Here is a 26,321-nt window from a genome sequence, read left to right on the forward strand (position 1 = left end):
ATAATAAAGAAATAAAGAACCATTACAACTTTGTCTAAAGTGTGGTGTGCGGTCCCCATGCCTGGGGACCTAAATAAAAGACTGTTGTATGACAAAAGTTCCTTGCGCCCATTATTCTACAACCTTGCTACCTCATCGCCCAGCCGCCTGAATCCATTCCAACACACTAAGTCAAGACCACTTGAGGTTTTGATTTTCTAATATGGATAGAACTAGAATTTTTTTAATTCAATCCTTCATTACTTGCAACAATGATATTATAATATACATGGCTGGTGTGGTTGCGATAAAGAATGTCGATTTAACTACGAGACCATTTAAACAGCGCATAATGGAACATATGACACTATTATCAAAAAGGATTTGACACATCCGGTGTCTAAACACTATACTAAGTGTCCCTTAGGGACCCTGAACAACTTTAATTGCCATTGAGTATTTCAAATTAGACGAGGGAGAGACTGAATTAAAGATTCCAAGATGTAGCCCAGGTCCCCCCTCTAGGGTCTCTTCACTTCCCCTCCCTTCTGTTCACCTCTGCTGCAGTAAGGAGAGTTGCGGTTTGTTGCAGGGGCGACCGGGTCCCACGGCGCTGCTTGGCGGGATGTCGGGAAGGGCACCGCCATCTTAGTTAGGCGCGCGCATGCGTAATGAGGTGCTGGAGATGCGGTGGCCATTATATGAAGGCTCGGCGATGGGAACTACATATCCTTGGAGCTTTAGGGGTAAATAGTCAGGTGACAGACAGCAGCCAATAGGACACCAGGATTCCCCTGCCAGGGAATAGGTACATTTGGCTCGCTGAGGACCACGCCAGTTGGAGCTGGGATGCAGATTGGGTAGGTTGTGTATGTGCAGGTGTCTGTGAAACCTGCACTAGGCTAGAGACCCCCTAGGCCCCAGCTAGGCCCCAACTACACTGTGTAGCTTGTGGTTGCTGCAGGGACAGGCCCATAGATAGGGACACTGTCCCTGTAGAACCAGAGAATAGGGACATAGGCAGGACACAGCTGCATCCTGGATCAGGGTGATGTGGGACCAGATCATCCATCTATGCTTCAGAGACTATTAAAGGTGGTACCATCCACAAAGGACCCACCCACCGTAGAGGCGGAGGCGTCGCGTTTCATCAACGGACCGTGGATCCCATCTGCATCACCGGCATCATCTGCGCGCCCGGGTGTGGGATCACCCGGCAGGTACCCAACACAACACGTGCACCAGCAAACACTTTAGTGGGCAGCACTCTATGAGGCTGCCCATAGTGGTGATTTTTGAAAAAAACAAATACATTTTCATTCTCGCGATGGCTGTGTCACGTCTGCGTCACGTAAGCGGTTCAGCCAATTAGAACGAACCAGCCTGATGACGGGTCCGCCACACCTCCACCTCTGTTCACCCAGCACTCGGGCGACAGGCGCGCGTGACGCCTAGCGCTCCATCACATGCGGCCACTATAATCACTGCCTTAAACAGATACCACCAATTGCGTCTGTTTCTCTGGCACTTATTACCTCAGCATGCCTTTATTTACGCTGATTAGAAAGACAATGGCTAGGGTGACCAGACGTCCCTTTTTTTGGACTTTAGCCCGGCTCCTGACTTTTAAAAAAAAGTTCCAGGTTTCTTTCGGCGCCTGATGAGCGAGCATGCACAATCGGCGCTTGGCGGCCGCTCATTTGCAGCTGTTAAGCGCCAATCATGCATGCGCACGAGCATCTGGCAAGTGCCCATCGCCCATGCGCGGGTGGCGAGCGGGCGTTTGCTGTTCGTACATGCGCTAAACTAATATGGTCACTAACAATGACCAAAGGTCTTTAAACAATCAAAGGTTTAATCAATCAGTCGCCGTATACATTATTGTAATCATTTCGAAATATTTTTTTACCATTCAAATAGTATTGCAATTTAGCAGTGCTGTGACGGGCTGATCATACCTTTGGCGGGGCCCAAGGCGGCATGCCGACAGCGTTGCATCGCCATGACAATGCGATGTTGCAGAAGGCCACTGCGCATAATGGAAGATCCCCGTGCATGCGCACGCACACCTCCACCAGCTACACCTTGCCCTAAGACTGGCCCTCTAAAGACAAGATTTGTCTCAAAATTAACCTAGAATGACTAACCACCATTGGCATTTATATCCATACTGGCCATGGATACGCCCTCATAATTCACTGAAACATTTATATTTATTTACACTGTCTGAAAAGATTCCTTATGACTAAAGCAAGTCAATGAAAGATTGTCCATATAACATTTCCTTAAAGAAAGTTTCCAGGAGTTGGTCAGTATGGTGGTAAATCTTGGGCTCTTGGTGGCAGAGGTGGGATAACAGCAGAGACTGTCCAGAAATCAACATAGCCAAATGGGACAGCAATGTTTCTTTTAGTTTTTCTGCTTTTGACTTGAGTTCAGTAGCGAGCCAGTGTTCTTTAGATACAGAAGAGACATAGGACATTATTTGTAAACAGATATTGCAAAACGGTAATAGCAGGTACTAAATGTGCTTGTCACCTACCGTCACTCTCAGAAACCAGATGCAGGATTATTTACTAAGGTTTCCCAGCTGCAAAACTATGGAAAAGTCAGTGCCACAGATCTGCACCAGTTTTATCAAATGAAAGGCCTTTATTTTGATGGGATTTGTTTACTTAGATAAATATGGAGCTTTTTGCCTACATTTTGTAGCCAGGAGTGAATAATCTTCACCGTTTTATAGTGACCTTCATAAACAATCAGACGTAATTATTTGAAAATTGGTTATCCCATCCAATCTGAAGGGCTCAATGAACAGAGCAGTAACCGTTTTATTGTTAGTATGAAGCGAGGAAGGAGCTGTCAGATTAAGGAACATTTTACTGTGGACACAGGATGTCACTGTTGCACCACATATTAAATATATCAAGTAGAGAAATGCTTGGTTCTTCCTTTTTTGATCTACTGTGCAAACTGCATTCTTGGACCTCAAATACATACACGGGGATTCTTGTTTTTATAATAAACCATTCTTCCATCAGATTTAATCAATCAAGAAACAAGGGAGACGGAATAGGGAGTATGATACCTTTTATTGAACCAACAGAGTTGACAATTTCAATTTATGTCAATTTCTGGGAAGCAGGCTGCTACATCTTCTGACTCATTTTTGACATAACATTGCTATATATCTGTAAATAAAGTAAATGTCAATGCATCTAATTGGTAACATATTTTTAATCCAATAAAACAAATCTGTGTCATCCTTTTGGCCACATAGGATTTTTGCCCAAGACATCCCACCCAGTAAGTGAGTAAGTAAATGTGAAACACACTTTACATTGAAGCAGCTTTGAACAGTTTATTTAAGTGTATTCACCACCATGGCTGACCAACACAAATATATACTTCTTTCTGTTTGGCGCCCTCTTATTGTGCAGGTAAGAAATGGAATTCAGAAAGGTCCTCTTGGATTTACCCATATGCAAAAAAACCCTTCCACAATCTCACCAATGGAAGGGAGACTCAGAAATAAAGGAAAGCGGTCTCTACCTTACACATAGGGTAAGGGCAAGCAGACAGTACTGACAGTGGGGAGTTGGGGGGACACTCCTCTCTAACTACTTCATTTAAAATGACACCAGTGATAATAAAAGGGATCCTGTAATCTTCTGATATATTATCAAATGGTATAGTCTATGTTGTCATATAAATCTGCAATTCTTCTATAGCTGTGGGTTCTTCCTGTTATCATTTCTTGGTGGTGCTTGCCATTTTAGCTAGAGTGGGTTCGCCGGGATGCCCTTTTCTGGATTCTTTTTCTTCCTTCTTCAGTACCTGGAATATCAAAAATCAGGAAAGAATGGAGTTTGTTCAGATGGAGCTCCTTATATGGTGATCCCTAAAACAGCCCTCGTCATTAAAAAAAAAAGGATTACATTTGTTTTACAGAATTGGAACCAGAGGGAAGGGGGATCCTCTGAGGCAGTACTGCACTGCTATGTTTTAGCCAAGGAGACCCTTTCCAGAAATCAAAATTGCCACCAAACAAAGGCCCCACTGCTACATACAATGACAAATTATTTAGTATATTCATATGTTTCTATCTATATTCTTTCTTCATAAGTATGGGTCATTTAGTTAAGTACTTTGGCCAAAATATTTTAAGCCTAAAACTACCACGTCACAGTAGTGTCATTAGGTCCTACACTACCAATATTATACTGTCTTATGTATTTCTTCCACTGCATAGAGACGTGGAAACACTCTTCAAGCATGAGCGTTCGGCTGTCCGGCAACATTTTTCGGTAAGCGCGAGAGGGGGGGGGGGGCGTGGCCGAGCAGTGAGTGGTGCTGACTGGCTGAGGAGGTCATGTGACCCTTCAGCGCATCTCAAACTCAATTCTGTCTCGGCAAACGCCTAGCGCCCGCGAGTGCACGGGTGAGCGTGCGCCACGTGAGCGTGGCCGGACAGATTCAAATTGATTGTGCGGACCGTGCCAAGCACGGTCAGCGGCAGCGTGGACGCGTCACGCAGCCCAAGAATCACTAAATGTGCTACACTATGTATGAGCAGCAGTGCATTTATAACTGGTTCAAAACCAGAAGTGCCCTAATAATGATGGTGAAAAAAAATCTATAGTCTTTTTTCCACTCCTTTCATTAATTTGTCATTGGATGTAGTATTGGGGCCTTTTCATCTCTATATTAAGAATACTTCACACGCAAAAAAAGGTAAATATCTTGGAGCCGAGGGCTCCAATGAGCGAAAAATGTGGTTCAGCTCTGCAGAGCCCCGTGTTTAGATTATGTAAAACAATTCAAATACAAAATGGAGAGGATTACTGCTTTAACTTCAGCACAACAAGTTTATGGGTCTATGTGTTAAATCAAACAGGAAAGCTTTCATACACGTGTAGAAACTCCCTTTACTGTCTCTGATTTTGCATTTGGAAAGAGGATTCGTGTCCGCCAGCAGAGAATTTGTGTCATAACTGTTTATGAGATTTAGGTCAATGATTAAGGTCTTATTACTCATTCTATTCTTCATGGCGACTAAAAATCATTACTGTATATTTTTACAAATCCATGTCTTTTATGTGTGCACAAAGGTTTTCAATAGGATAGCCAAGAAGTACCAACTGCTGGATAAATAAGTAAAGTTTGTTTTCGGTCCAAAATAAGAGATTGTAATCGTTGACGATGAATGTACAGACGTAAGGCAAAGCGGGCAGTCCATTATTCTGCAAGTAACTTGCAAGCCTGGACACAGTGAATTGCATTCAGCCTAGTTCTCTGTGATCCATATCACAAAGCCACCATTATACAGTATCTGGTCTTAATTCTTAAACTGGTAGCTCTATTGACTCAGTCACAAGGCATGTAGGAAGAAAAAAAAATGCGCTCTCCGTTCTCTTGTACTACATCTGCTGTTATCTTTTTTTAGTTAACAGCTGAGGTATAACCCTTTTAAATAATAAATAAAATTAAAATGTGGAATGTACTGGTTTTTCCTTTCTTTCTATAGGGACAACAAAATATGACTCAAGTGATATTCAACAAAATCACATTACAACATTATAAGAGTATAAAGATCATGTGGAGAAAACAAAGGAAAATGTTTCAGTCACAGCAAGAGCCATACTCGGCTTCAAACACGGTTTCCTTTGATATCTTCTCCACAGTGGTCTGTATACATTATCATAATGCTATTGTGATTTTTCAGTATATGGCTTCGAAGTCCTTGTTTTCAAATGACTTTTATATTACATGAGAAAATGGGGAAAAAAAACAAATCTAGATTCAACTGCAATGTCACCGGGATCACATAATCAAGCTGGGAAAGAATTATGCTGGGGGCTCTCCTCGGGCTACAAGGGAAAGGATAGATAACGGTTATCAGGCAGTTCATCCGTGTCATTGTCACATTAATATCGTATGACAGGGTGAATTGTTAAAAGGGTATAAAATAAGCTACAAGGCTAGAGATACGTTGTGCTAGTTGATCTAGGGGAACTTGCAGCTCAGCGGGAAAGATCTTAAACATTGTGCCGTTTTTCATACTGTCTTTAATTATAATGATTGTGGGCCTGTAGATCAAATTCAAACTGGCAACATATAGTCATAAAATGACTTTGTCATTTTATCACTCTTTGCACTGTAGGATCCACAGCAATGAAATGATAAAACGTCATTTATTCTAATGATGTCGGCTGTTTACCGATCTCTCCTTTTCAGTTGAATCTGTTAAATTATAAATGTGCAGCTAAATCGCAAAGAACAAAATATTCTCAGAACCTTTTACTGGTATTTATTGTGTTTTACTAATCTGCCTTCATGCGTCAAAACTCAATGGAGCAGGTAGCTGCCAATATATTTCCTTCTCATTAGTGGATGTAATATGGGTGAAGTATCAAATTCTCCAGGCTGCCCAACGTGGGCAAAAATGGGTATAAATAATAGCAGCAAATGTAAAATATTAAAGTGAAAGCAATGGAGAGTGTTCCCTTTAATAACTCTGGTGCTATCGGTTTGCCCCAGTTTTGCAGCAGGAAGGATTCGATGTACTGTAATCTCTATTTTCAAGTATACACCTCAAGGTCAACTCAGATACCCAACGTTATACTAGCACTGCAAAACAGCTCTGTATTGTACAGCACTGTAAGATCATTTGACACTTCATAAACAAAAAATAATAGGAATAATAATAAAAATCCAATGGCCAAATGCTTAAGAGTATTTGCAATTCCAGTAACACAAGTGGCTAGTAGGAGTGAAAGGGTCAAATACAGTCTGGGACATTGTGACGTGTTTAAATCATGGTGTATTTGCATTCTCCTGTATCGTTGAAGCTTTTCTATCTTCTATTTGGTAATACATTTTGCATGGTCCCTGGGGCTTCTTTGACAGCCTGGGGGTAAGAGCTTCTTAGAGGGGTAGATTTGCTTTATTTGAGAAGCTTCCCAATACCTTTTACATTTCTATGGGACACTCAGGATGCCCCTAAGAAATGAAGACAAAAAGGTCAACAGGAAACACAAAGTTGTTTCTTATTGGAGGTGACAGCAGCTACACTGCCTGGGGCTCCTACTCTTGGGACTGTCATCACTTCTACGTATAATTGCTGTCTTACCTTTTCATGTGTGCAGGTTTCTATAAGCAACCAGTTGTGGAATTATCATGACATGTAAAAACCCACAACAATGTAATGTATGTGCATGTGTGAAATTATGTCTTGCTTACATGTATCTATAATTTACACATATGGGGGGCTATGTAGCAAAGATCCCCTGGTACACTGTTGCTTTCATTGCTTGTACAAATTAACTATACTGTAGGTATGCACATTAGTTGTTATTTAGACTGCAATGTGTTTTAAGTCCCCCCCAGAAAAGGGAATATTTTGACCCATCTCTCCTGAATAATAGAATGCACCAAAGTCTGAAGGTATACGAGTATAAACTGCACAGATACTATATATTGTGAATATAAATGTATACATGTATTTTATGTATGAATTTTTATATATGTTGCCACTGGTATGACTTACCAAAATTGTGTGTATACATACATATACAGTATATACATATATTCACACACACACGCGTGTGTGTGTGTGTGTGTGTGTGTGTGTGTATATAATGTATATGTATATATACACACAATTTTGGTAAGTCATACCAGCGGCAACATATATAAAAATTCATACATAAAATACCGCTAACAATTCTAGAACATATCTGAAATACAGGTCCTAGAACGGATTAGAAAAGGGGAGGCAGATTTTGCCAACTAAGATATATATCTCTATCCTAGTTGGCAAAATCTGCCTCCCCTATTCTAAGCCCGTTCTTATTGCTGGCATCTACCGCCCCCCTAAAGCCCCACTACCATCGCTGACTGATATCACCCGGTTTCTTGGCTCCATTTCCTCTCTGAATGAGAAGTGTGAGCTGCTAGTTCTTGGTAGGACCTGTATTTCAGATATGTTCTAGAATTGTTGTGGGGGTTATTTTCTACATCGTCTCCACTGGAGTGGTGCTCCATCCGTATTTTTCTGTGATTATATACAAAATCTATCAATTACGCTGACACAAACCAGCTGAAAATGTTGTGTTCACAGGATTTAACTTACCCCTTTCATAATTCTTTCTCGAAGTTCTGAGTGTGTCAGGGGCCTCTCTTCCTCCTCTGTCGCAGCGGAATCTCTGTCACTGTCATAATCATCTCTAAGAAAATAAACAAAAAAAAGGTGACAAAATGAATTGCACACCAGACTGCAACCAGAGTTCAATGCGCTGCACCACCACCTCCAGTGAAACAATTAACAATGTTAATATTGTTACTTTCATGTTGGAAGCATTACTGTATGTCTTGTTTGGACTATCTGTGCCACAACTGCTTACAATAATAAACAGATGTACCATTTTTAAACTATTTGTGTTACAATGTTATATATTTGATGTATTTAATCACAACAGGTGTGTTGCAGATTCTGTTTTTGGGGCTCTTATGTCAACAAAGAATGACTATTTATTACAGAATCAAGCCTCCATCCACGTAGACAGGTATATTGAGAATATGTAACAAAGCTTTTACAATCTGCTTTGCTACATGATTGCTATGCGTAAATGAGCCTAAATATTCTTTTACTTACATTATAAAGAGGCAGCCATGTACATAATTAACGTAACCAATTTAAAAGACAGCTGCAATCCACAAATATGCACGATGTAAACAAACTATAATTATAAAGTGTCTATACAACAATCACTTCTAGAAAATGCTCTCGGTTTTATAAATCATTACTGTCAACCCATCAAGTACCACAAGAAAATGAGCACAGTCTCAGACTGGCTGAATCTATGGGTAATTTGAGACAATATTACACAAAGTGACCGCCTTAAGAGAGCCGAGGAAACCGGTATCGCACCTGCATAGAACCACACAATTTGTGGCTTTAAATCTATAAGATAGACCCTATCCAGCACATGACACTTCATTTTAGTACCAGGGCCTCCTGGTTCCCGAGGTACATACCTCAAAGGGAAAGCGGCAGGTACCGTCCCTTCCAAGGGAAACAAATGAACCTCCTGCGACACGCAGGCCAATAGGAAGCCGCAGCATCATTCATTGCAGCTTCCAGGTGGCTCACATGATGCAGGGAATTTACATTTCTTAAAGTAATGGTGCAGGGGTGGGCAACTCCAGTCCTCAAGAGCCACCAACAGGTCAGGTGTTCAGGATATCCCTGCTTCAGCACCGGTTGCTCAATCAGTGGCTCAGTCTTCGACTGAAGTTGGCCACCCCTGTACTGGTGGAACCTTTGCCAATCTGTAAATCAGGAACCTGGCGATCCCCTGAGCTGAAATTAACAAGGTTCAACTCCAACTCATGTAAATAAAAGGGGGGCAAGGGAGGGGTTGGGCTGCTCCTTTAACCCCTTCATTCATGAAAGCAAATGTTGTGATGGCAACTGCTCTCAATCCTTATACTGTAGCTCTGGCAGAAGTGCTTATAACTTAACTGCATTTAAATGACAACAATCTATCAACAAAAGGAGTCATAATGTGTAGAACAGGGTTGGGCAAAAACCAAAAAATCTCACGAAAATGTTATTAAAAATGTACAGTATAGTGGTAACAATATTAATTAATTTATCACAATAAACATCTTTTCTATAGGAAAATAAATCATTAATTTTTTTAATTCATGTAAAAAAAGGCCACGGCAGAGCGCTTAAAGGCAGGCATGCCTTAGACGATCCCTTGTCGGAGACGGGTAAGGTGGGAGGCTATGCCCCAACCGATCTGGACCACTACCTGAATATTTAAGGAACCATTGCAAACAGTTACCACTGCTATCCAATTTAGGCTAAGTATGCTATATAGATGTTATGTTGTACTAATATGTTAAACTGGTGTTCCTTAGTGTTAAACCTATGCAGGAGTCCAAGGAGACCCCAACAAGTAGAAAAGGTCACGAAATTAGAATTAGAATAACCTAACCTACTCTTAGACTCTGGGTCACCCCCCCCCCCTAACCTATAGTCAAAAACCCGACATGAGCTCGGGCCTTCCACACCTTTTTATTGTTCCCCTTCCTAGTTTCCCCCTTCCCCCCCATCCCTTTATATCTACACTGCTTGGGTAAATTACAGATGCACACAACCATGTGATGAAGAGAACACAGGGAGCAGAACCCCTGGGCAAAATAACACTGATTTACTTATCTATATTCACTGATAAATGGCCGGAGTTAAGGATCTGCCCATTGTTTCGCTGAACATAAAGGGCCTCAATTCACCCCTAAAAAGAAAGCTGGCTCTCAGATCTTAAATCAAGTACAGGTGATATTATAATGCTACAGGAAACTCACCTCACACACAGTAAGACAAAGTAAGACTTAAAGATAGGGCATTTTCACAGGTTTACCACTCACCAGCACATAATAAAAAAGCAGAGGTTGCCATCCTCATAGAAACTAACTTGTCCTTCTCCCTAGACCACATGAAATCGGATAAAGAGGGCAGAATGCTGCTGGTTGCGGGGAAGATAGGATCGGTGGAGGTAACACTGGTTATGCCCTGAACGAGAATCAATCTAAATATATGGAAGACATCTTCCCTACTATAATGCAACACAAGAGGGGCCACCTGATTTCGGGAGGCGATCTAAACACCATCCTGGATCACACAAGAGATAGAGCAAACACACATAACAAGGAACACCCCTCCTGTACAAGAAACTCCAGAACACTGAAGGCCAAGTCAACAAACGACGCCCTTCTAGATAGAGAATAGCTAACACAACCTCTAGAAGCTATACATACTTCTCAGGCCCCACAACCAATAGACCTGTATAGATTACATTTTAATATCACATGATCTTGCGGGAATCATCTAAAACTGTACTTGGTCTGATCATGCCCCGGTAATCATTCTTCTAAGAGATATCAAACATACAATAACTAACTTTAGTTGGCGGTTTAATGACCTTATGTTGGGAATTCCCGAGGTTAGAGATTCGATCTCAAAGGCCCTGCAACATTATTTTGGTATGAATGACAACGACCAGGTTTCAGCGGCCACCTCTCTGGACTCCACATAAGGCCATGATACAAGGTAAACGTATAAGTATAGTCTCTGACAGAAACAGAAGGAAAGAACTAAAAATAAAAAACTTAAATGCTACATTGGCAAAACTTGAACAATCACATCAGAACTCGCTTTTGACCTCCACTAGATCCAAAATTGATAAGACTAGAACAGAGCTCAAGGGCATTCTAATACAAAATACAGAAAAAAGCTATGCACTGGACTAAACAGCTATTTTATGATAAGGAAAAAAAAGCTGATAGAATAATGGCTAAAAAATTACGAAATAAAATCTCCAGCACAAACATATTTGCACTAAAAACATCTAACGATATCCTAACATATAGTCGAATTGATATAAACAAAGAATTTGTCACTTATTAAAGTACCCTTTACAACCTCAAAACATCAGATAGGGGAACATCCTCACAGGTATCCAACATTTCAGAATATCTTACAGGGGTGCGCAAACTTTTCTCTGTGCGCACTCCTGCCTGCTCTCCTTCGCGCCTCGCGCCTCCCTCTCGGCCCTGGCGTTAAATGACGGGCGGGGTCATGTGATGTCACGTTGCCATGGTAACATGACGTCACGTGACCCTGCGGCCCAATCAAAGGCCCTTATGGCTTTTCAAATCTCTATTTTAATAAAACTCACAAACAAATAAACTAAACTCCCTACAAGCGCTAACCTAAACTAGACAATGTGAGGTGCAAATGAATGTGAATAAATTAAAAAAAAACAATTTAACGTGTTATGTGATATGTGTAAACAACCATTGTACAAGTGATAAAAACAAGTGACTAGAAGAGATGAGCTGCCAAGGGGAACCTCACAAAACAGATACTCCCAGGACCTGTTAGGCAGAACAACAGACACAAAATATGCGTTCCCCGGCACAAAAAAATTGGTTATTAGTCCAATTTACCGGTGTCCAAATATTAGTCCAAGAATGAAAGACGGACTGCGGATTCAGATGATAAACTGTCCCAGAAATTCACAGACGAATGGGAGTGACCCTGTGGATGACTCCGTGGGTGATCCTAAGGATTGAACAAAGGACACACCATTGCGCAGTAAACTGGACAGTTTACCATCTGTGGGAATTCCATCCAGTCTGAACACGTGGGTTCCGTGAACGATCGCGGTGAAGACGTGGCACAAGCACAGATTCTATCCCTTGCCTGAGCAAGATATATTCTTGTAAGTAGGTTTTTTATAGTTTTAGTTAAGTGTCCCTGTCCAGTTTACTGCGCAATGGTGTGTCCGCTATTTTAATAAGTTTAATCCTATACTGTCTCCACACCTAAATAAAATATATAATAAAATATTGGAAGGCGAACAGCTGCCCAGTGAAATGCTCATAGCTTCCATTCTAGTAATCCTGAAGGAAAGGAAAGAACCGACACAGTGTCATAGTTATAGTTTAATCAACACCGATATAAAGATTTTTAGTAAAATACTGGCAACACGTCTTAATAAATGTCTGGCCATCCTAGTCCATCCAGAACAATCAGGTTTTATACCAGAGCGGCAAACCTCAGATAACATCAGGACGATTAATATAATTCATAATAGCAACATAAATAAGAGGCCAATAGTGATTCTGTGGTAGATGCCAAGACATTCGATAGAGTAGCCTGGCCCTTTATGTTCCAGAACCTGGAAAGGGTTGGCTTGGGGGAAAGATTTATACGAGGGTTACAGGCATTCTATCCTCATGGCCACAGTACATACATCGGTATACACATCACACCCACTCACAATCTTGAATGACATCCGCCAGGGCAGCCCCATGTCCCCTCTCCTTTGCCCTTTGTATTTAGACTTTAGCCTCCAGAATACGCCTAAATCGCAAGATATCAGGGGTAAATATCGGGAACGATTAACAAAAGATATCACTGTTCGCTGACGATATCTTGCTAACATTGTTGGACGCACAAACTTCTCTAAAGGAACTCTTCTTATCCATAGATGAATTTGGGAAGCTCTCCAACTTTAAGATCAACCCCTCAAAATCAGAGGCCCATAAGCCTACGCATATATCCAGAAAATCTTGTTAACATTAAACGACAATTCCCAATAAAATGAAAATTGGATAAACTAAAATACCTCCGGGTTTTTATACTTAGGACATACGCTGAAATGTATCCCATGAATTACCCACCAATCATGAGAACATTGAAGAAAGATCTCAAAACATGTGACTCATTCCAATTATCTTGGTCAGGCCGTATAGCTTCGGTTAAGATGAATCTCTTGCCGCGCATTCTATATCTCTTTCAGGTTCACCCAGTGGAGGTCCCTATACTGTACATCATATTAGAGACTTGGAAAGAGCGATAGCGGATTTCATCTGGCATGGGAGAAAACCCAGAATTAAGAGGAGGAACATGATTAAACCCATTATATCGGTCTGCCTGTTCCAGCCAGACCTCATGTGTTATTACAAAACCGCCAGGCTAAACTCCCGATCTGCTGGGCCCTATCAAGGGGTACAAAACCTTGGGTTGATATAAAGAAAACAGGAAGCTGAAACTTCAAACATGGAGGTTCTCTTGTGGTTAGTAAAATCTAAGAGACCCACCCAGGCCCATACACTTCCAATTTTTGGGCACTCACTAAAAGTGTGGGATACTATCTGCAAACAAAAAAAAAACATTTCAACTATTCTGTCCCCCATAACCCCTTTAGTAGATAACCCAGACTTCGCACATGCTCACCAAACAGGTACTTCTAAGATCTGGCGCAAGTCAGGAATAATTAGAGTAGGGGATATGGTTACGAGGAACAAAGTGAAGTCATTCACAGAAATCCAGACAAAGTACAATGTACCCCCCAAGCATCCCAAGCATATTTTTCAATATATGCAACTAAGACACTATGTAACCTCGTTTAGAGATAAGAATTACATCAATAGACCACTGACGACATTTGAATATCTGTATATGAACTCCGCTTACCATAAAAGGACAATAGTTCTACTTTACCAAATTCTAATTGCTCCAGCTAACACTGTCAAGGATAACAATATACAGTACTCAGTTGGGAGAGAGACATTGGTCTAGAATTGAAGGAAGATGATTAGGGTTACATATTTGAGAGACTGGCTAAATCATCCAGGTGCTCCGCCATTAGAAAAACTAATCTCAACATTTTACACAGATGGTACTACACTCCGGCCTGATTACTCGCCTTTTTTCCCCGACAACCTCACCTGTGTGCTGGTGGTACTATGGCCATGTGGACTCATTCAAACATATATGGTGGTCGTGTCCCAAGATCAAGGGGTTTTGGAAAAAAATCAAAAGGCTGATTCCCCGGGTTGTGGGGCTTTGCCCTCCATGGAAAAATGAATCAGTCCTGATTAGCAGGCCTGCTGAGAACTTAGACCGGGATACAGATGCTCTGATAAAACATATTCTCTCTGCTGCCAAAAACAAAATTGCTAGCAACTGGAAACAAGTGAATCCCCCAACAATAAAGGCAGTCCGTAACAAAATGAATGATATAATGGTTATGGAAAAGCCGACGAACCTCCTTGAGGATGAACAAACTACATTTACAAACATCTGGGGCCCATGGATATCTCACTACGCTCAGTCTGGTAATTGATTATTACAGCGGGCCTGCACCACACGTGTGAGGCCCTGGCCCTCTAACAACATGACCTATGGGAACTCAAAGTTTCCATGCCGCAATGCCCTCCAGTCCATCGTCTGTACCCATTAAATTTATATCAGTTATATTATCCATATTTATCTACTACCCCTTCCCCCCCCCCCCCACCCTATTTTATTTCTGTAGCCCGCCACAAAACAATTTTGAGTTAAAAAAAAAAAGATGGAGATGGAAAGGGGATTAAGAGAATGGGGCAAAAAACAGAGCAAATCCATCGTTTGGGGAAAGAAGCTGTTGTTTAGTAATATGCTAATATTGTTACGCCTCTAATTAACACCTCCAATTAACACCTTATTTCTCTGTATAAATAGTATTGTTTTACTCCAATAAAGTTGAGACGAGGAATCAGAATTACCCTGTGTCCGTCTTTTTCTTCATCTACCGAGTACTCGTACGTCATCAGATTGAGATCCGTCAGCCCAGGGCGTGGTTAAATCTCCCCGGGTAGAGCAACACTGTTTCCAGTCACGGCCGGCTGACCTGAGGTCCCCGGCCCGTATTGAGTTTAAGAACCTTACAGGTGACCGGGACAACCTGAGGTCCCCGGCCCATTTTAACTGGCAAGAACCTTTCACTACCCTTGAGTATGGAGTTGTGAAGAAGGGCTGCTAAGATCCTGCTGATCTCTGCCGTGTCTTAAACTGTATGTCACCAGCTGTCCTTAAAATATCAATGACTTCCATGTCTGACTAATGATACTACCACAATAATAATACATTTCAATATCAACTTATCGTCAGCTTATAATATTATTGACTAGCTTAACTAGAACTTCTACAATGTACGGAATTTACAACCTTCAGTTTTGCAAGCTGAATTTATTCTAGGGGTTGAAATAAAAGGTGGTGAATGGGTAAAGGGAAGACAAATCACAGACTTCAACAGCAGGACAAGAGCAAAACTCCAAGGGGCATCAGGGATTGATGCAGTGTCCTCACCCAGTGGTAGGTGGTTCAATGTGAAAAGCTGGTGCATGCATTTCTGTCAGCTGTCCCAGGAGCACTCGGGCCGCTTCCTGCGGGTCGTATGGCTTGTCATAGTTCTGGAGAAATATGGAGAGAGGCAAATGAAGTAGAGTAGCGCTAGTTGTCTGATTGAAACCAAAGTATTCAAACATGTCTCAACATGTAGGAATGTGGTGTAGTTATCAGTGTATCATATGTATCCTAACTCCGCTTCCAGTTGATTGTACCTTTCAATCTGTGCTATTGCATTGTACACCCTCTGACAGCAAAGGGTTTGATCACACACCTTTCATATGTACTTTGGTGAGTTTCAAATGGATTCAATGGCAGTGTTGGCGCTGAATATCACAACATATCCCACCATAAAGCGCCGGAGGGAACAATGAAGTCTGCTACATGGTTTCCATACTATGCCCAAAGCACCATCTTAACTTTTCTTCTTGAAAAGCAGGTGAAATTGTATTAAATTTCAACAACTGTATTTACTACAGTAAACTTCCTGTGTCACACATGCTTCTCCACATTCCCACCCTGCATATCTCTTGGTTGAGGTGCAGGCCTACATTTCAGTGCTGCAAGGTACTGTAGGATGTATTATACAAAAAAACAGAGCGGAATCCTCATCAGTCCATCCAGCAGGGCTTCCTAAATATGTCAATTCACGATAACCCAATATCGAAGGGCTTAATTAATTGAAAGCCATGCTCAATTCCCTGGACAACTTTGGGGAAAGTTTCACTGCCCAAATCTGCCGTGTGTTCTTGCTGAATTAGTGGTTTTCAATCCAAGGCTGTGATATGGTTTCACTGGTAGCACTAGCATAGCAGTAATGAGGACGATTGGGAAGCTATGGGAGTTCATATTCATGTGGTCAATCTGCCTTGTTTGTCCCAGTGAACTCATTTGAATTAAGACGAAATCCAGATCAAATAAAAGCATTAATTGCTAAATTGTGTGATCCACAATTTAGCAATCAGCGCTTTTATTTTATCTGGATTTTTTCTTTATTCAAAGCAGATTGACAGAAAAGATTTATTTTTAAACAGTTTATTCTGACCTGGGCAAAGAGTGAATGCAACCTAAGCTTCTTCAGTATAATGCTTTCTGAACTGAAGTGAGATTGTACTCCTGCACCACAGTCATATTCATATCCTGTTGCCTGTCTGAAACCGTAGCGGAATGTATTAGACTGAGTACATTTTGTACATCATGCTTTGTCCTTGATGCTGCATTATCCATTCTAACCATGCCTCGTTTTGAATGGTGTGCAAGCTCGTGGTGATGATGTTATTCTACCTACCTTGGAATTGAGGAAGGATTGAGTGGCCAGGATCTCGTTAGTTTTTTGCTCGATAAGGCCGAGGTACTGCATTATGTTAGTCTCACGGATGCTGGATGAAGAGCCCAACATGTCATCCAGGATTGAGCGGTCACAATTTATCTTCTTGAACAAAGAATCAATCCCTACGGGAGAAGTACCATTGTGTTAACAGGTGGCCAGACAAGCAGAACCTAGTAATATAGACATAAGCACACGCATGTGCTAGCATGGAGAAACACAATTCCACGACTTACTAACAAATCAACTAAGGAACTAAGCAAAGCAGGGACTCCTTTTCCTAAATGTTACTTTATGTCTGAAGCACTTATTCGCATTATGTGTTATTTGTATTATTAATGATTATCACATGTATTACTGCTGTGAAGCGCTATGTACATTAATGGCGCTATAGAAATAAATAAAGACATACATATACATACATACAATATAGAAATGCAGACCAGAAGACACTGAATACCTTCTAAAAGCTACCAGAGTAAAACCTCTAAGAGTTTTATGCTCAGAGAAACACACAATGGAAAACAAAGTCAGATGGACACATGGGGGACTAATTCCCAATGTCTCCTGGCTGTAGAGCTGGGGCAAAATTGGTTAACATACTGTATAATATTTATCACAGAAAATGCATCCCATTGAAAGCTATTGTAGTTTTTTCAAATGGTTCCATTCTTTTTGCTCTATTTTTGGAGCCGCAAGACTTACGTAAATAACCCTCATGAAAAGCAATAACAAAATGTAGAATAAAACACATAGGTTTCTATTGATTAGGTCTTCCAAAATTGGGGCAAACCCAGTACAAAAAAAAAACCCAGTATCAATTAAAAGGATTCCAATTGAAATCAATGGGAGTTTGATTTTGTTAAATCTGGTGCAATTCTCCTGCCCCAGTTTTCCAGCTGGGAGACTTTAGTAGACAACCACTAGGGGAGAGTAACTTATCAAAGTGTCAAGCAAAACTGGGGCAAAACAATTCACCAAATGTATCAAGAAAAAAAACCATTCCCACAGAACTCAATGGTATTTTCTTCTTTGGCAATTCTGGTGTAATAGTTTTACACTAGTTTTGCAGCCGGGAGACTTTGCTAAATGACGCCCATTATATAAAATGGAAGACCGCTATGCATTTATCAGATTCTTCCAGCAGCAAAACTGTGCAAAAAAAGCACCTACGATGAAGCTGGTGCCATATTTTGCTCCAGTTTTGCAGCCAATGGACATTGATAAATAAAACCTACAGAGGAATATTCTCATAACTACGAGTCGTGTCATCCTTGTCTAAAGAGCCCTTTCCGGGGACCAACTTCCTCTATAGGCCTCCTGGGTGGGCTCCCTTCTACAGCCAGAGATGGACCCCCGCTTAACAAGTAGGGACCCGGAGGGAGACAGACAGGGGGAAAAGAGCGAGACAGAGAGGGAAAAATATGGGGGAGTGAGAGAGAAAGAGAGACAGAGAGAGAGGTGTGGGGAGGGGGTGGGTTTGTCCATTTCAGTGATGGTAGATCACGTGAGGATGAGGCTGGCAAAAGTAGATCTAGTCTGAGCACCCCTTCGCTAGCAATTAAGTAAGAGAAAGAGTTAGTAAGAGAAAGAGGAGACAGAGAGAGATATTGGGGGGAATAAGAGAGAGAGGGCAGTAAGAGAGGGGTGGGTAAGAGAGAGGCGGGAGTAAGAGAGAGAGAGAGAGAAGGGATTAAAAGAGGGTAGTACGAGAGAGAGGGGAGAGTAAGATAGTGAGAGAGGGCAGTAAGAGAGCGAGTGGGGAATAAGAGAGAGGGAGGGGGCGAGTAAGAGAGGGTGAGTAAGAGAAAGAAAGAGGGGGGAGTAAGAGAGAGGAGGGAGGAGTAAGAAAGTGAGTGGGGGTGGTCAATTTCAGTGGTGGTAGAGCACGTGAGGATGAGGCTGGAAGATCCTAGGTACCTAAAAAAATCTGAGCACCTCTTCTCTAGCAATTAAGTGAGAGAGACGAGAGGGGAGTAAGGCTGCGGACACAGTGTGTGCGATGGCGTGAACAAAATACAGTACCCGATACAGGCCGGCCATAGTGTGTGCGACGGCACGCGCGGCATGAACAAAATACAGTACCTGATACAGGCCGGCCATAGTGCGTGCGACCACGAGACAGAGCGACCGCGCGGCAGAATTTTGAAAAGACAAATGATTTAGTTTTTTCGCGTCACGGCCGCATCACGTGAGCAGTTCAGCCAATGAGGGCGAACCAGCCAAGTGACGTTACAGCCACGCCGTGCCACCCCGTCGCGAGCAAATCTGAGTTCACAGTTCGCTCAGGCGATAGGTGCATGTGATGCTATGCGCTCCGTTGTGCGCGCGCCTGCACTATAACAGAGAGAGAGGGCAGTAAGAGAGACAGGGGGTGGCGAGGGGGGAGTAAGAGAGAGAGGGGAGTAAGGGAAAGGAAGAGGGGGGTTCAGAAAGAGGGGGGAGTAATAGAGAAAGGGTATGATTTAAAAAAAAAAAATCAATTTCAGTGATGGTAAATCATGTGAGGATGAGGTAGGCAAAAGTAGATCCTAGTTACCTGAAGTCTGAGCACCCCTTCTCTAACAATTAAATGGCTAAGATGATACTAAATTAATCTGTTGCTTCACACACTGACAAATCATTTGAAGGGGTCCCTGAATTGCATCTAGATAATAACCAGACCGATCTTCCCTTTCCATTCCACAGCTCCATTTTACAAGCTGTTAACAAGGCCTGCTTTGATTGTGCTATGAATTGCTCCCTAGGGTTCCCTCTCACTGCCTGCACTAGTTTCCAGAGCTTATTTGCAGGTTTCCGGTGCACAGGACATTAGATACTGTAGTACTTAAAAGAATTTCTGAAAGGTGAAGTAACTATCAGCAACATACTATATACTGAGGTTGCAGTAAGAGGAAAGCAGCCAGTAATGCACTCACATTCTCTACCAGTAATAATAACAGCCTAGCTGCGGAAAAGACATCTTATAAGAAACAAAGCAGCAGTGGTATCTACCTGGTCACATACAGGATGTTCCAGCAAGGTTTTTCTATGTAAAGCAACTAGATTTTTTTTTTTTTTTTAAGTATGAGAGTCCTCTAGTAACAGAACCTCTCAATGCTCAGATTGAGGGACGTCTAGGTCCAGAGAAATGTACCTTTCTATTTGCTGTTTATCGTTGTCCCTTTTGGGAAATTATTATGGCTGCTGGATCAGCCTCCCTCAAGTGAACCAATAGGGGGATTGCATAAGATCCTATTTCAGTCCTCAAGGGCCACCAACAGATCAGGTGTTAAGGATATCCCTGCTTCAGCACAGTCATTGACTGAGCCACTGATGCTGAAGCAGGGATATCCTTAAAACCTGACCTGTTGATGGCCCTTGAGGACTGAAGTTGGCCACTCCTGTCTTATTCGATGACCCAGGTTGCCATCTTGTTTTTTCCCCGCTTGCAAATACAGGAGGTAAATTACTCTGGAAATTGAAACACCCCGGACCCGAGAATAGCCTAGTTTAGCTCCAAAGGTCCTCCTCGTTTAGATTCTAAACCTTTGGATGGGTCGTGGGGCCAGGCTACCACTTCCCATCAGGTGACCGCTTGTGATCACTCTGTCACCGATGACGGAACGGAAGAGGAGTCCTCCCCCTTCTGTCCACCATCACTTCCGATCATGTCCTGAGCTCCATCGGAGCGCTGGACGTGACCTTCCCCTATGAAAACAAGCATTTATTTTGGACATGGCTACTACTTTATGGGGAACCCAGCGTTCTGGAACCCATGATGTAGTAGCTACGTCCCAGGGCACTCAACGGGTTAAGAGACTAACATCTGCATGAAAGTCATACAATATTTACGTAGGGTCACTGGTATTTCCTCTTAAAACTCTTCATCCTTATGAACACACTATACTGGCATTAGCCCCATGCAAATCCAACAACCAATGAGTAGTTCAGGAAATGCTCTCCCATTAGTACTCAGCACTTGTAGGACCATAATTTCAGTACACTCTCCCATGAATGCAGATTTCAGGAATCTGTATTTCCAATTCACAGTAAGTACTTGTGAAGGTCAAAGTGTTGTAAATGTCACTGTTTCTCTGCTTCAACTGTGTTACTGTATGAATACAAATCCCTTAAACATAACAGAAAGCACAAACATAATTTCAAATACATACGTTTAACATCGAGTGAACTTATTTATTAATAATTAGCATTTTTCCAAAGGGATATTTTAACATTGTATTGGTTGTTTTTGGTAGGTATCACTTACATGACAAGCACAAAAGCCTGCATTTATTGGCCGCAAATCACACCACTGAATAAGAATTTATGGCCATAAGGTCACATACATACATACATACATACATACATACATACATACATACATACATACATACAGCAGCAGTATGATGTAGCTTACGCTATATAGGTAACAACACGTGCATTTGCCCAACTAACACATACACATTTTGTAACAGTAGACTTTAAACAAGCCTTGTTATTCTTTCTGCAATGGTCCTTTCCTCGTACGCTGCAACACTCTAAAGCAGGGATGAGCATCTCCAGTCCTCAAGGGCCACAACAGGTCAGGTTTTCCGGACAGGTGGCTCAATCAGTTGCTCAGTCAAAGACTGCACCCTCTGTGCTGAAGCTGGGATATCCTGAAAACCTGACCTGTTGATGGCCCTTGAGAACTGGATTTTCCCACCCCAGCTCTAAAGTTACCTTTTTGTAAGTGTGTAGTTATTTAGAGACTCTACCTTCTCAGATCTGCTCTCATAAGAACATATTTTTCCTATAACCTGTGAGATGGATTCCCACCCAGCATCAGACTCCTACCTGCTTTCACCTGGTCTAATATCTTCATGATACCCTTCAGCTGTTGCTGGTAGCCATCTGCTTGTTTCACAGCCTCTTCCTGCTTGCCTTCAATGTTCCTTAGGATTGCCTTATGTTCCTCGTCCAGTCGCACTCCTTGTGCTTTGAATTGTTCAATTTCTTTTTTGATCTGTGGCATATAAACACTCTCAATACGTCTTGCACATTTTAGCTAGTGGGCTTGCTCATAGATCATTGGTGGGCAAACGGCGACCCAGGGGCTGCATGCAGTCTTCCAGGGATTCACCTCTGGTCACCCCAGCACCCAGCTCTCCTCCTTTCCCCAGGGCAGAGGGAGTGAAGATGTTGCTGGCGTGGATATTAACTGCTCCCCGTTACCTCACCTTCTTAATGACAGTAACACTGATAAATACTTGGCTGCTCCTCTCCTGTGCTAATCTCTAGTTCCCAGTCCAAGAAGAGGACAGTATTCACCAGCGCACTGGCATTAGGTACCTGACTGGAGCATGGAGAAGCTCCTACCCATGGCTGCAACGTCTGTTCTGCCTGTATACGAGGAACGTGCAGCCCTTTTAAAGCGCCACTTCCGCCTGAGTTTTTCATTTTATTTTTTTTACTTTAGATGGGAATCAGGGGGTCTTCAAAGCATTAATTCTGGCTACGGGGACCCCCTGCTTCTCGAGATACATACCTCTGAAGGGGCTGCCGGTAGCAGCCATGGCTGTGCACACAGTATGGCTATTTAAAGGTGTCACGTCACGTGGGTCAATATGATGCTGTGACATCATCCCATTGCGGCTTCCTATTGGCCCTCATGATGCGGGACATTTAAACCTGCATTAGATATCGGCATCACCTTCAGGGGGTCTACGGAGCTGGAATTAACGCGGTTCAGCTCCGGGGATTCCGTGCTTTCCACTTAGTGGGGAGCTGCAAATGCTTCACGGGCCCCGGGCCACACATGCACTCCTTGACGTATTTCATGGGACCTACCACTGTCATACATACTTCCTGAGTAAGGTCATTGGATTCACAGATACTTTGATATTTGAATGAAACACAAATAACCACATCCACGTCATGTAGCTGCTTGTCATACAAGGATTCCGTTAGCGTTTTACAGGCGACCCTAAATTCATACAGTGATTGTAAAAGGTTTGGGATGAACTTCTTTAGAACACTAAGGGGTGTATTTACTAAAGTCTCCTGGCTGCAAAACTGGGGCAAAACTAGTGCAAAATAATTGCACCAGATTTATCAAAAGGAAATTTTTAAGGGGTCTTCATAAAAATAAATCGTTTTTTGAGTGTTGCTATCACGGTATTCAGAAAGCCTCGATTACCTGTGATAACAAAATTCCCAAAACGGGCGAGTAGCCAGCGACGTGATCTTCGCCTCTCTCAAAAGGGCTTACCAGGCGATTTATTTCAGCTGCACAGAGAGAACAGCCTCTCCCTGCGCATATCTCGCCAGCGATCAAAAGATTTTTATATACATTTTAATACTAGTGTAGATGAGCAGGGGGTTTCCGGAGCAGAACCGTATTGATTTCAGGTCTGGGGACCTCCTTCTTCCCGAGATACATGTCCCGTTATGGGGTGTCGGTATCTCCTATGCATTTTATTCCCACGGACGCGAGACATTTAAATTCCATATGCTGAAAACTGACCGTTCGAGTGGTTTGCGGCCACAAAACCCCATTGATGTGAATTTGTGTTTTTGGGCTGTTTCAGGGTAAATGGAATGAACATGGGTGGTTTTAATTATCCAGACATAGACTGGGGCAATGAGATTAGCAGTACAACAAAAGGAAACAGGTTTTTGGGGGTGCTAAAAGACAATTACATGAACCAAAATTATTGAGGAACCAACCAGGAGAGGAGCAATACTGGATTTGGTAATATCAAACAATGTAGAAGTGATACCCAAATATTCTAGGACTTGAATATTTTTAACAGTGATCATAACATGGTCTCATTTGAAATAATTGATCAAAAAACAGATTATTTGGGTTCAACAAAGACCTTATACTTTAGAAAGGCAGATTTTAATAAACTGAGGAATACATTGGGATGATGTTTTTGCAGGGAAAAATGTAGAAGATAAATGGGCAGTCTTTAAAAGATTGTTAGAAAAGCATACTTTTTAGTGTATACCTTTGGGTAATAAGTATAAAAGAAATAAGTCTTAACTAATGTGGCTAAATCAACAGGTAGGGGAGGAAATGGATAAGAAGAGGAAGGCGTTTAGATTCTTGAAGTCAGAAGGGACGGAGACATCGTATCAGAATGATAAGTAATGTAACTAAAATTGCAAAAGGGCAATCACATTAGCAAAAATGGATAATGAAAAAAGGATTGCAATAGAAAGTAAGATCAACCCTAAAAAGTTCTTTAATATCTTAATAACAAAAAAATGAGAAAAGAAAATATAGGACCCTTTCAGTGTGAGATGGGCAGGCAGATTATTGGAGATAAGGAAAAAGCAGAGGTATTAAACAAATTATTTGCCTCTGTGTTTACCAGGGAGAATCAATTTCAATAGTAGTGCCACAGGAGGAAGCCACAACCTCCATATTAATGAACAATTGGTTAACTGAGGAAGAAGTTCATAGGCGGCTTGATAAAATTAAAGTAAATAAGGCACCTGCCCCGATCGCATGTATCCAACAGTTCTTAAGGAGTTAAGTTTAGTAATAGCCAAACCATTACATTTAATATTCAAGGACTCAATTTCAACAGGCTCAGTACCACAAGATTTGCGTAAAGCAGATGTGGTGCCTATATTTAAAAAGGGAGCTAGATCATAACTGGGGAATTACAGACCTGTAAGCCTGACATCAATAGTAGGGAAGCTACTTGAAGGTTTAATACGGATAATAACCTTATTTGTTTCTTTGAGGAGGTAAGTAGGACTTTAGACCAGGATAATGCAGTTAATGTGGTCTACTTAGATTTTGCAAAGGCTTTTGATACGGTTTCACACAAGAGGCTAATGTACAAAATAAAGCAAATTAGACTCTGTAAAAATATTTGCACCTTGATTGAAAACTGATTGAAGTATATACAACAGAGATTTGTCATAAATGGAACTTTTTAAGGTTTGGCTAAAGTTGTGAGTGGAGTACCTCAGGGATCGGTACTGGGACCCCTGCTTTTTAACTTGTTTATTAATGACCTTGAGGTTGGCATCGAGAGCAAAGTCTCCATCTTTGATGATGACACTAAATTATGTAAGGTAGTAAAATCAGAGCAGGATGTAATTTCTCTCCAGAAGGACTTGGAGAGACTGGATACTTGAACAGGTAAATGGCAGATGAGTTTTAATACAGATAGATTCAAATGTAAATTTATTTGGGATCAAGAATAAATAGGAAACTTACAAATTAAATGGGGATAAGTAGCTGTAAAGCTGTAAAGGCAAACAAGATCATATATTGCATTAAACGGGCAATGGATGGAAGGGAAGTAAACATAATTATGCCCCTTTATAAAGCATTAGTAAGACCACACCTTGAATATGGAGTACAATTTTGGGCACCACTACTTAGAAAATACATTATGGAACTAGAGAAAGTGCAGAGAAGAGCCACCAAATTAATAAAGGGGATGGACAATCTGGCTTATGAGGAGAGGCTAGTTAAATTAGATTTATTTACATTAGAAAAGGTGTCTAGGAGGGGATATGATAACTATATACAAATATATTCAGGGACAGTACAAGGAGCTTTCAAAAGAACTATTCATCCCACGGGCAGTACAAAGGACTCAGGGCCATCCCTTAAGGTTGGAGGAAAGGAGATTTCACTAGCAACAAAGGAAAGGGTTCTTTACAGTAAGGGCAGTTAAAATGTGGGATTCATTACCCATGGCGACTGTGATGGCAACTACAATAGATTTGTTCAAAAAAAAGGTTGGACCCCTGTTTAGAAAGGCAAGGTAAACAGGGATATACCAAATAAGTAAACATGGGAAGGATGTTGATCCAGGGAGTAATCCGAAAGCTTGTATATTCTCACCTCCGTGATTTGCTCCATCAGTCGCTCTGTTTCATTATTTTGCTCATTAACATAATTAAATAAGGCAAAGTTCCGATCCTCCACTGCAAAAGAAACATATGAACATAAATTGTTACCCTTGCCAGGTACACTCACTTGTATATAGAAGATACAGTGCGCAAGTTTCTCCACTTCTTCTAGAAGAGCAGATTTCTTAACCCCCTCTCTATTGTAGGGCCCACTACCACATTGCTGTTCAGTAAGAAGCAGACCTGTCTGGAGAGATGATTGGATACAAAACATAACAATTCTGTACTGAAAGTGTCACCTTGACCCATTCTTAGCTAAATTATCCTTTAACGGGATGACCTGCAAATTTCAGTCTGAATACCCCTTTAAAAGGAGGTTATGTTAAGCATAAAAAGCTTATAATAAATTATGATTTTGCT

The 26,321-nt window shown here is 41.7% G+C and overlaps 1 protein-coding gene across 3 annotated transcripts in view; it reads right to left on the bottom strand.

Annotated features, from left to right (window-relative positions):
- Positions 1 to 3,054: 3,054 nt before the first annotated feature.
- ODAD1 (outer dynein arm docking complex subunit 1) overlaps positions 3,055 to 26,321 on the bottom strand; it is an 84,721-nt gene continuing 61,454 nt past the window's right edge. For all 3 annotated transcript variants that reach the window (XM_075605360.1, XM_075605358.1, XM_075605359.1), the window contains 6 exons: positions 25,894 to 25,976; positions 21,876 to 22,044; positions 17,019 to 17,182; positions 15,692 to 15,795; positions 8,114 to 8,207; positions 3,055 to 3,816 (listed from right to left, as the gene is read on the bottom strand). In XM_075605360.1, the coding sequence (XP_075461475.1) occupies positions 3,730 to 3,816; positions 8,114 to 8,207; positions 15,692 to 15,795; positions 17,019 to 17,182; positions 21,876 to 22,044; positions 25,894 to 25,976 (701 nt within the window). In that variant the 3' untranslated portion in view covers positions 3,055 to 3,729. The remainder of the gene's footprint in view (positions 3,817 to 8,113; positions 8,208 to 15,691; positions 15,796 to 17,018; positions 17,183 to 21,875; positions 22,045 to 25,893; positions 25,977 to 26,321) is intronic.

This window comes from Ascaphus truei, chromosome 6 (assembly GCF_040206685.1).
Source record: "Ascaphus truei isolate aAscTru1 chromosome 6, aAscTru1.hap1, whole genome shotgun sequence".
Classification (NCBI taxonomy): domain Eukaryota; kingdom Metazoa; phylum Chordata; class Amphibia; order Anura; family Ascaphidae; genus Ascaphus; species Ascaphus truei.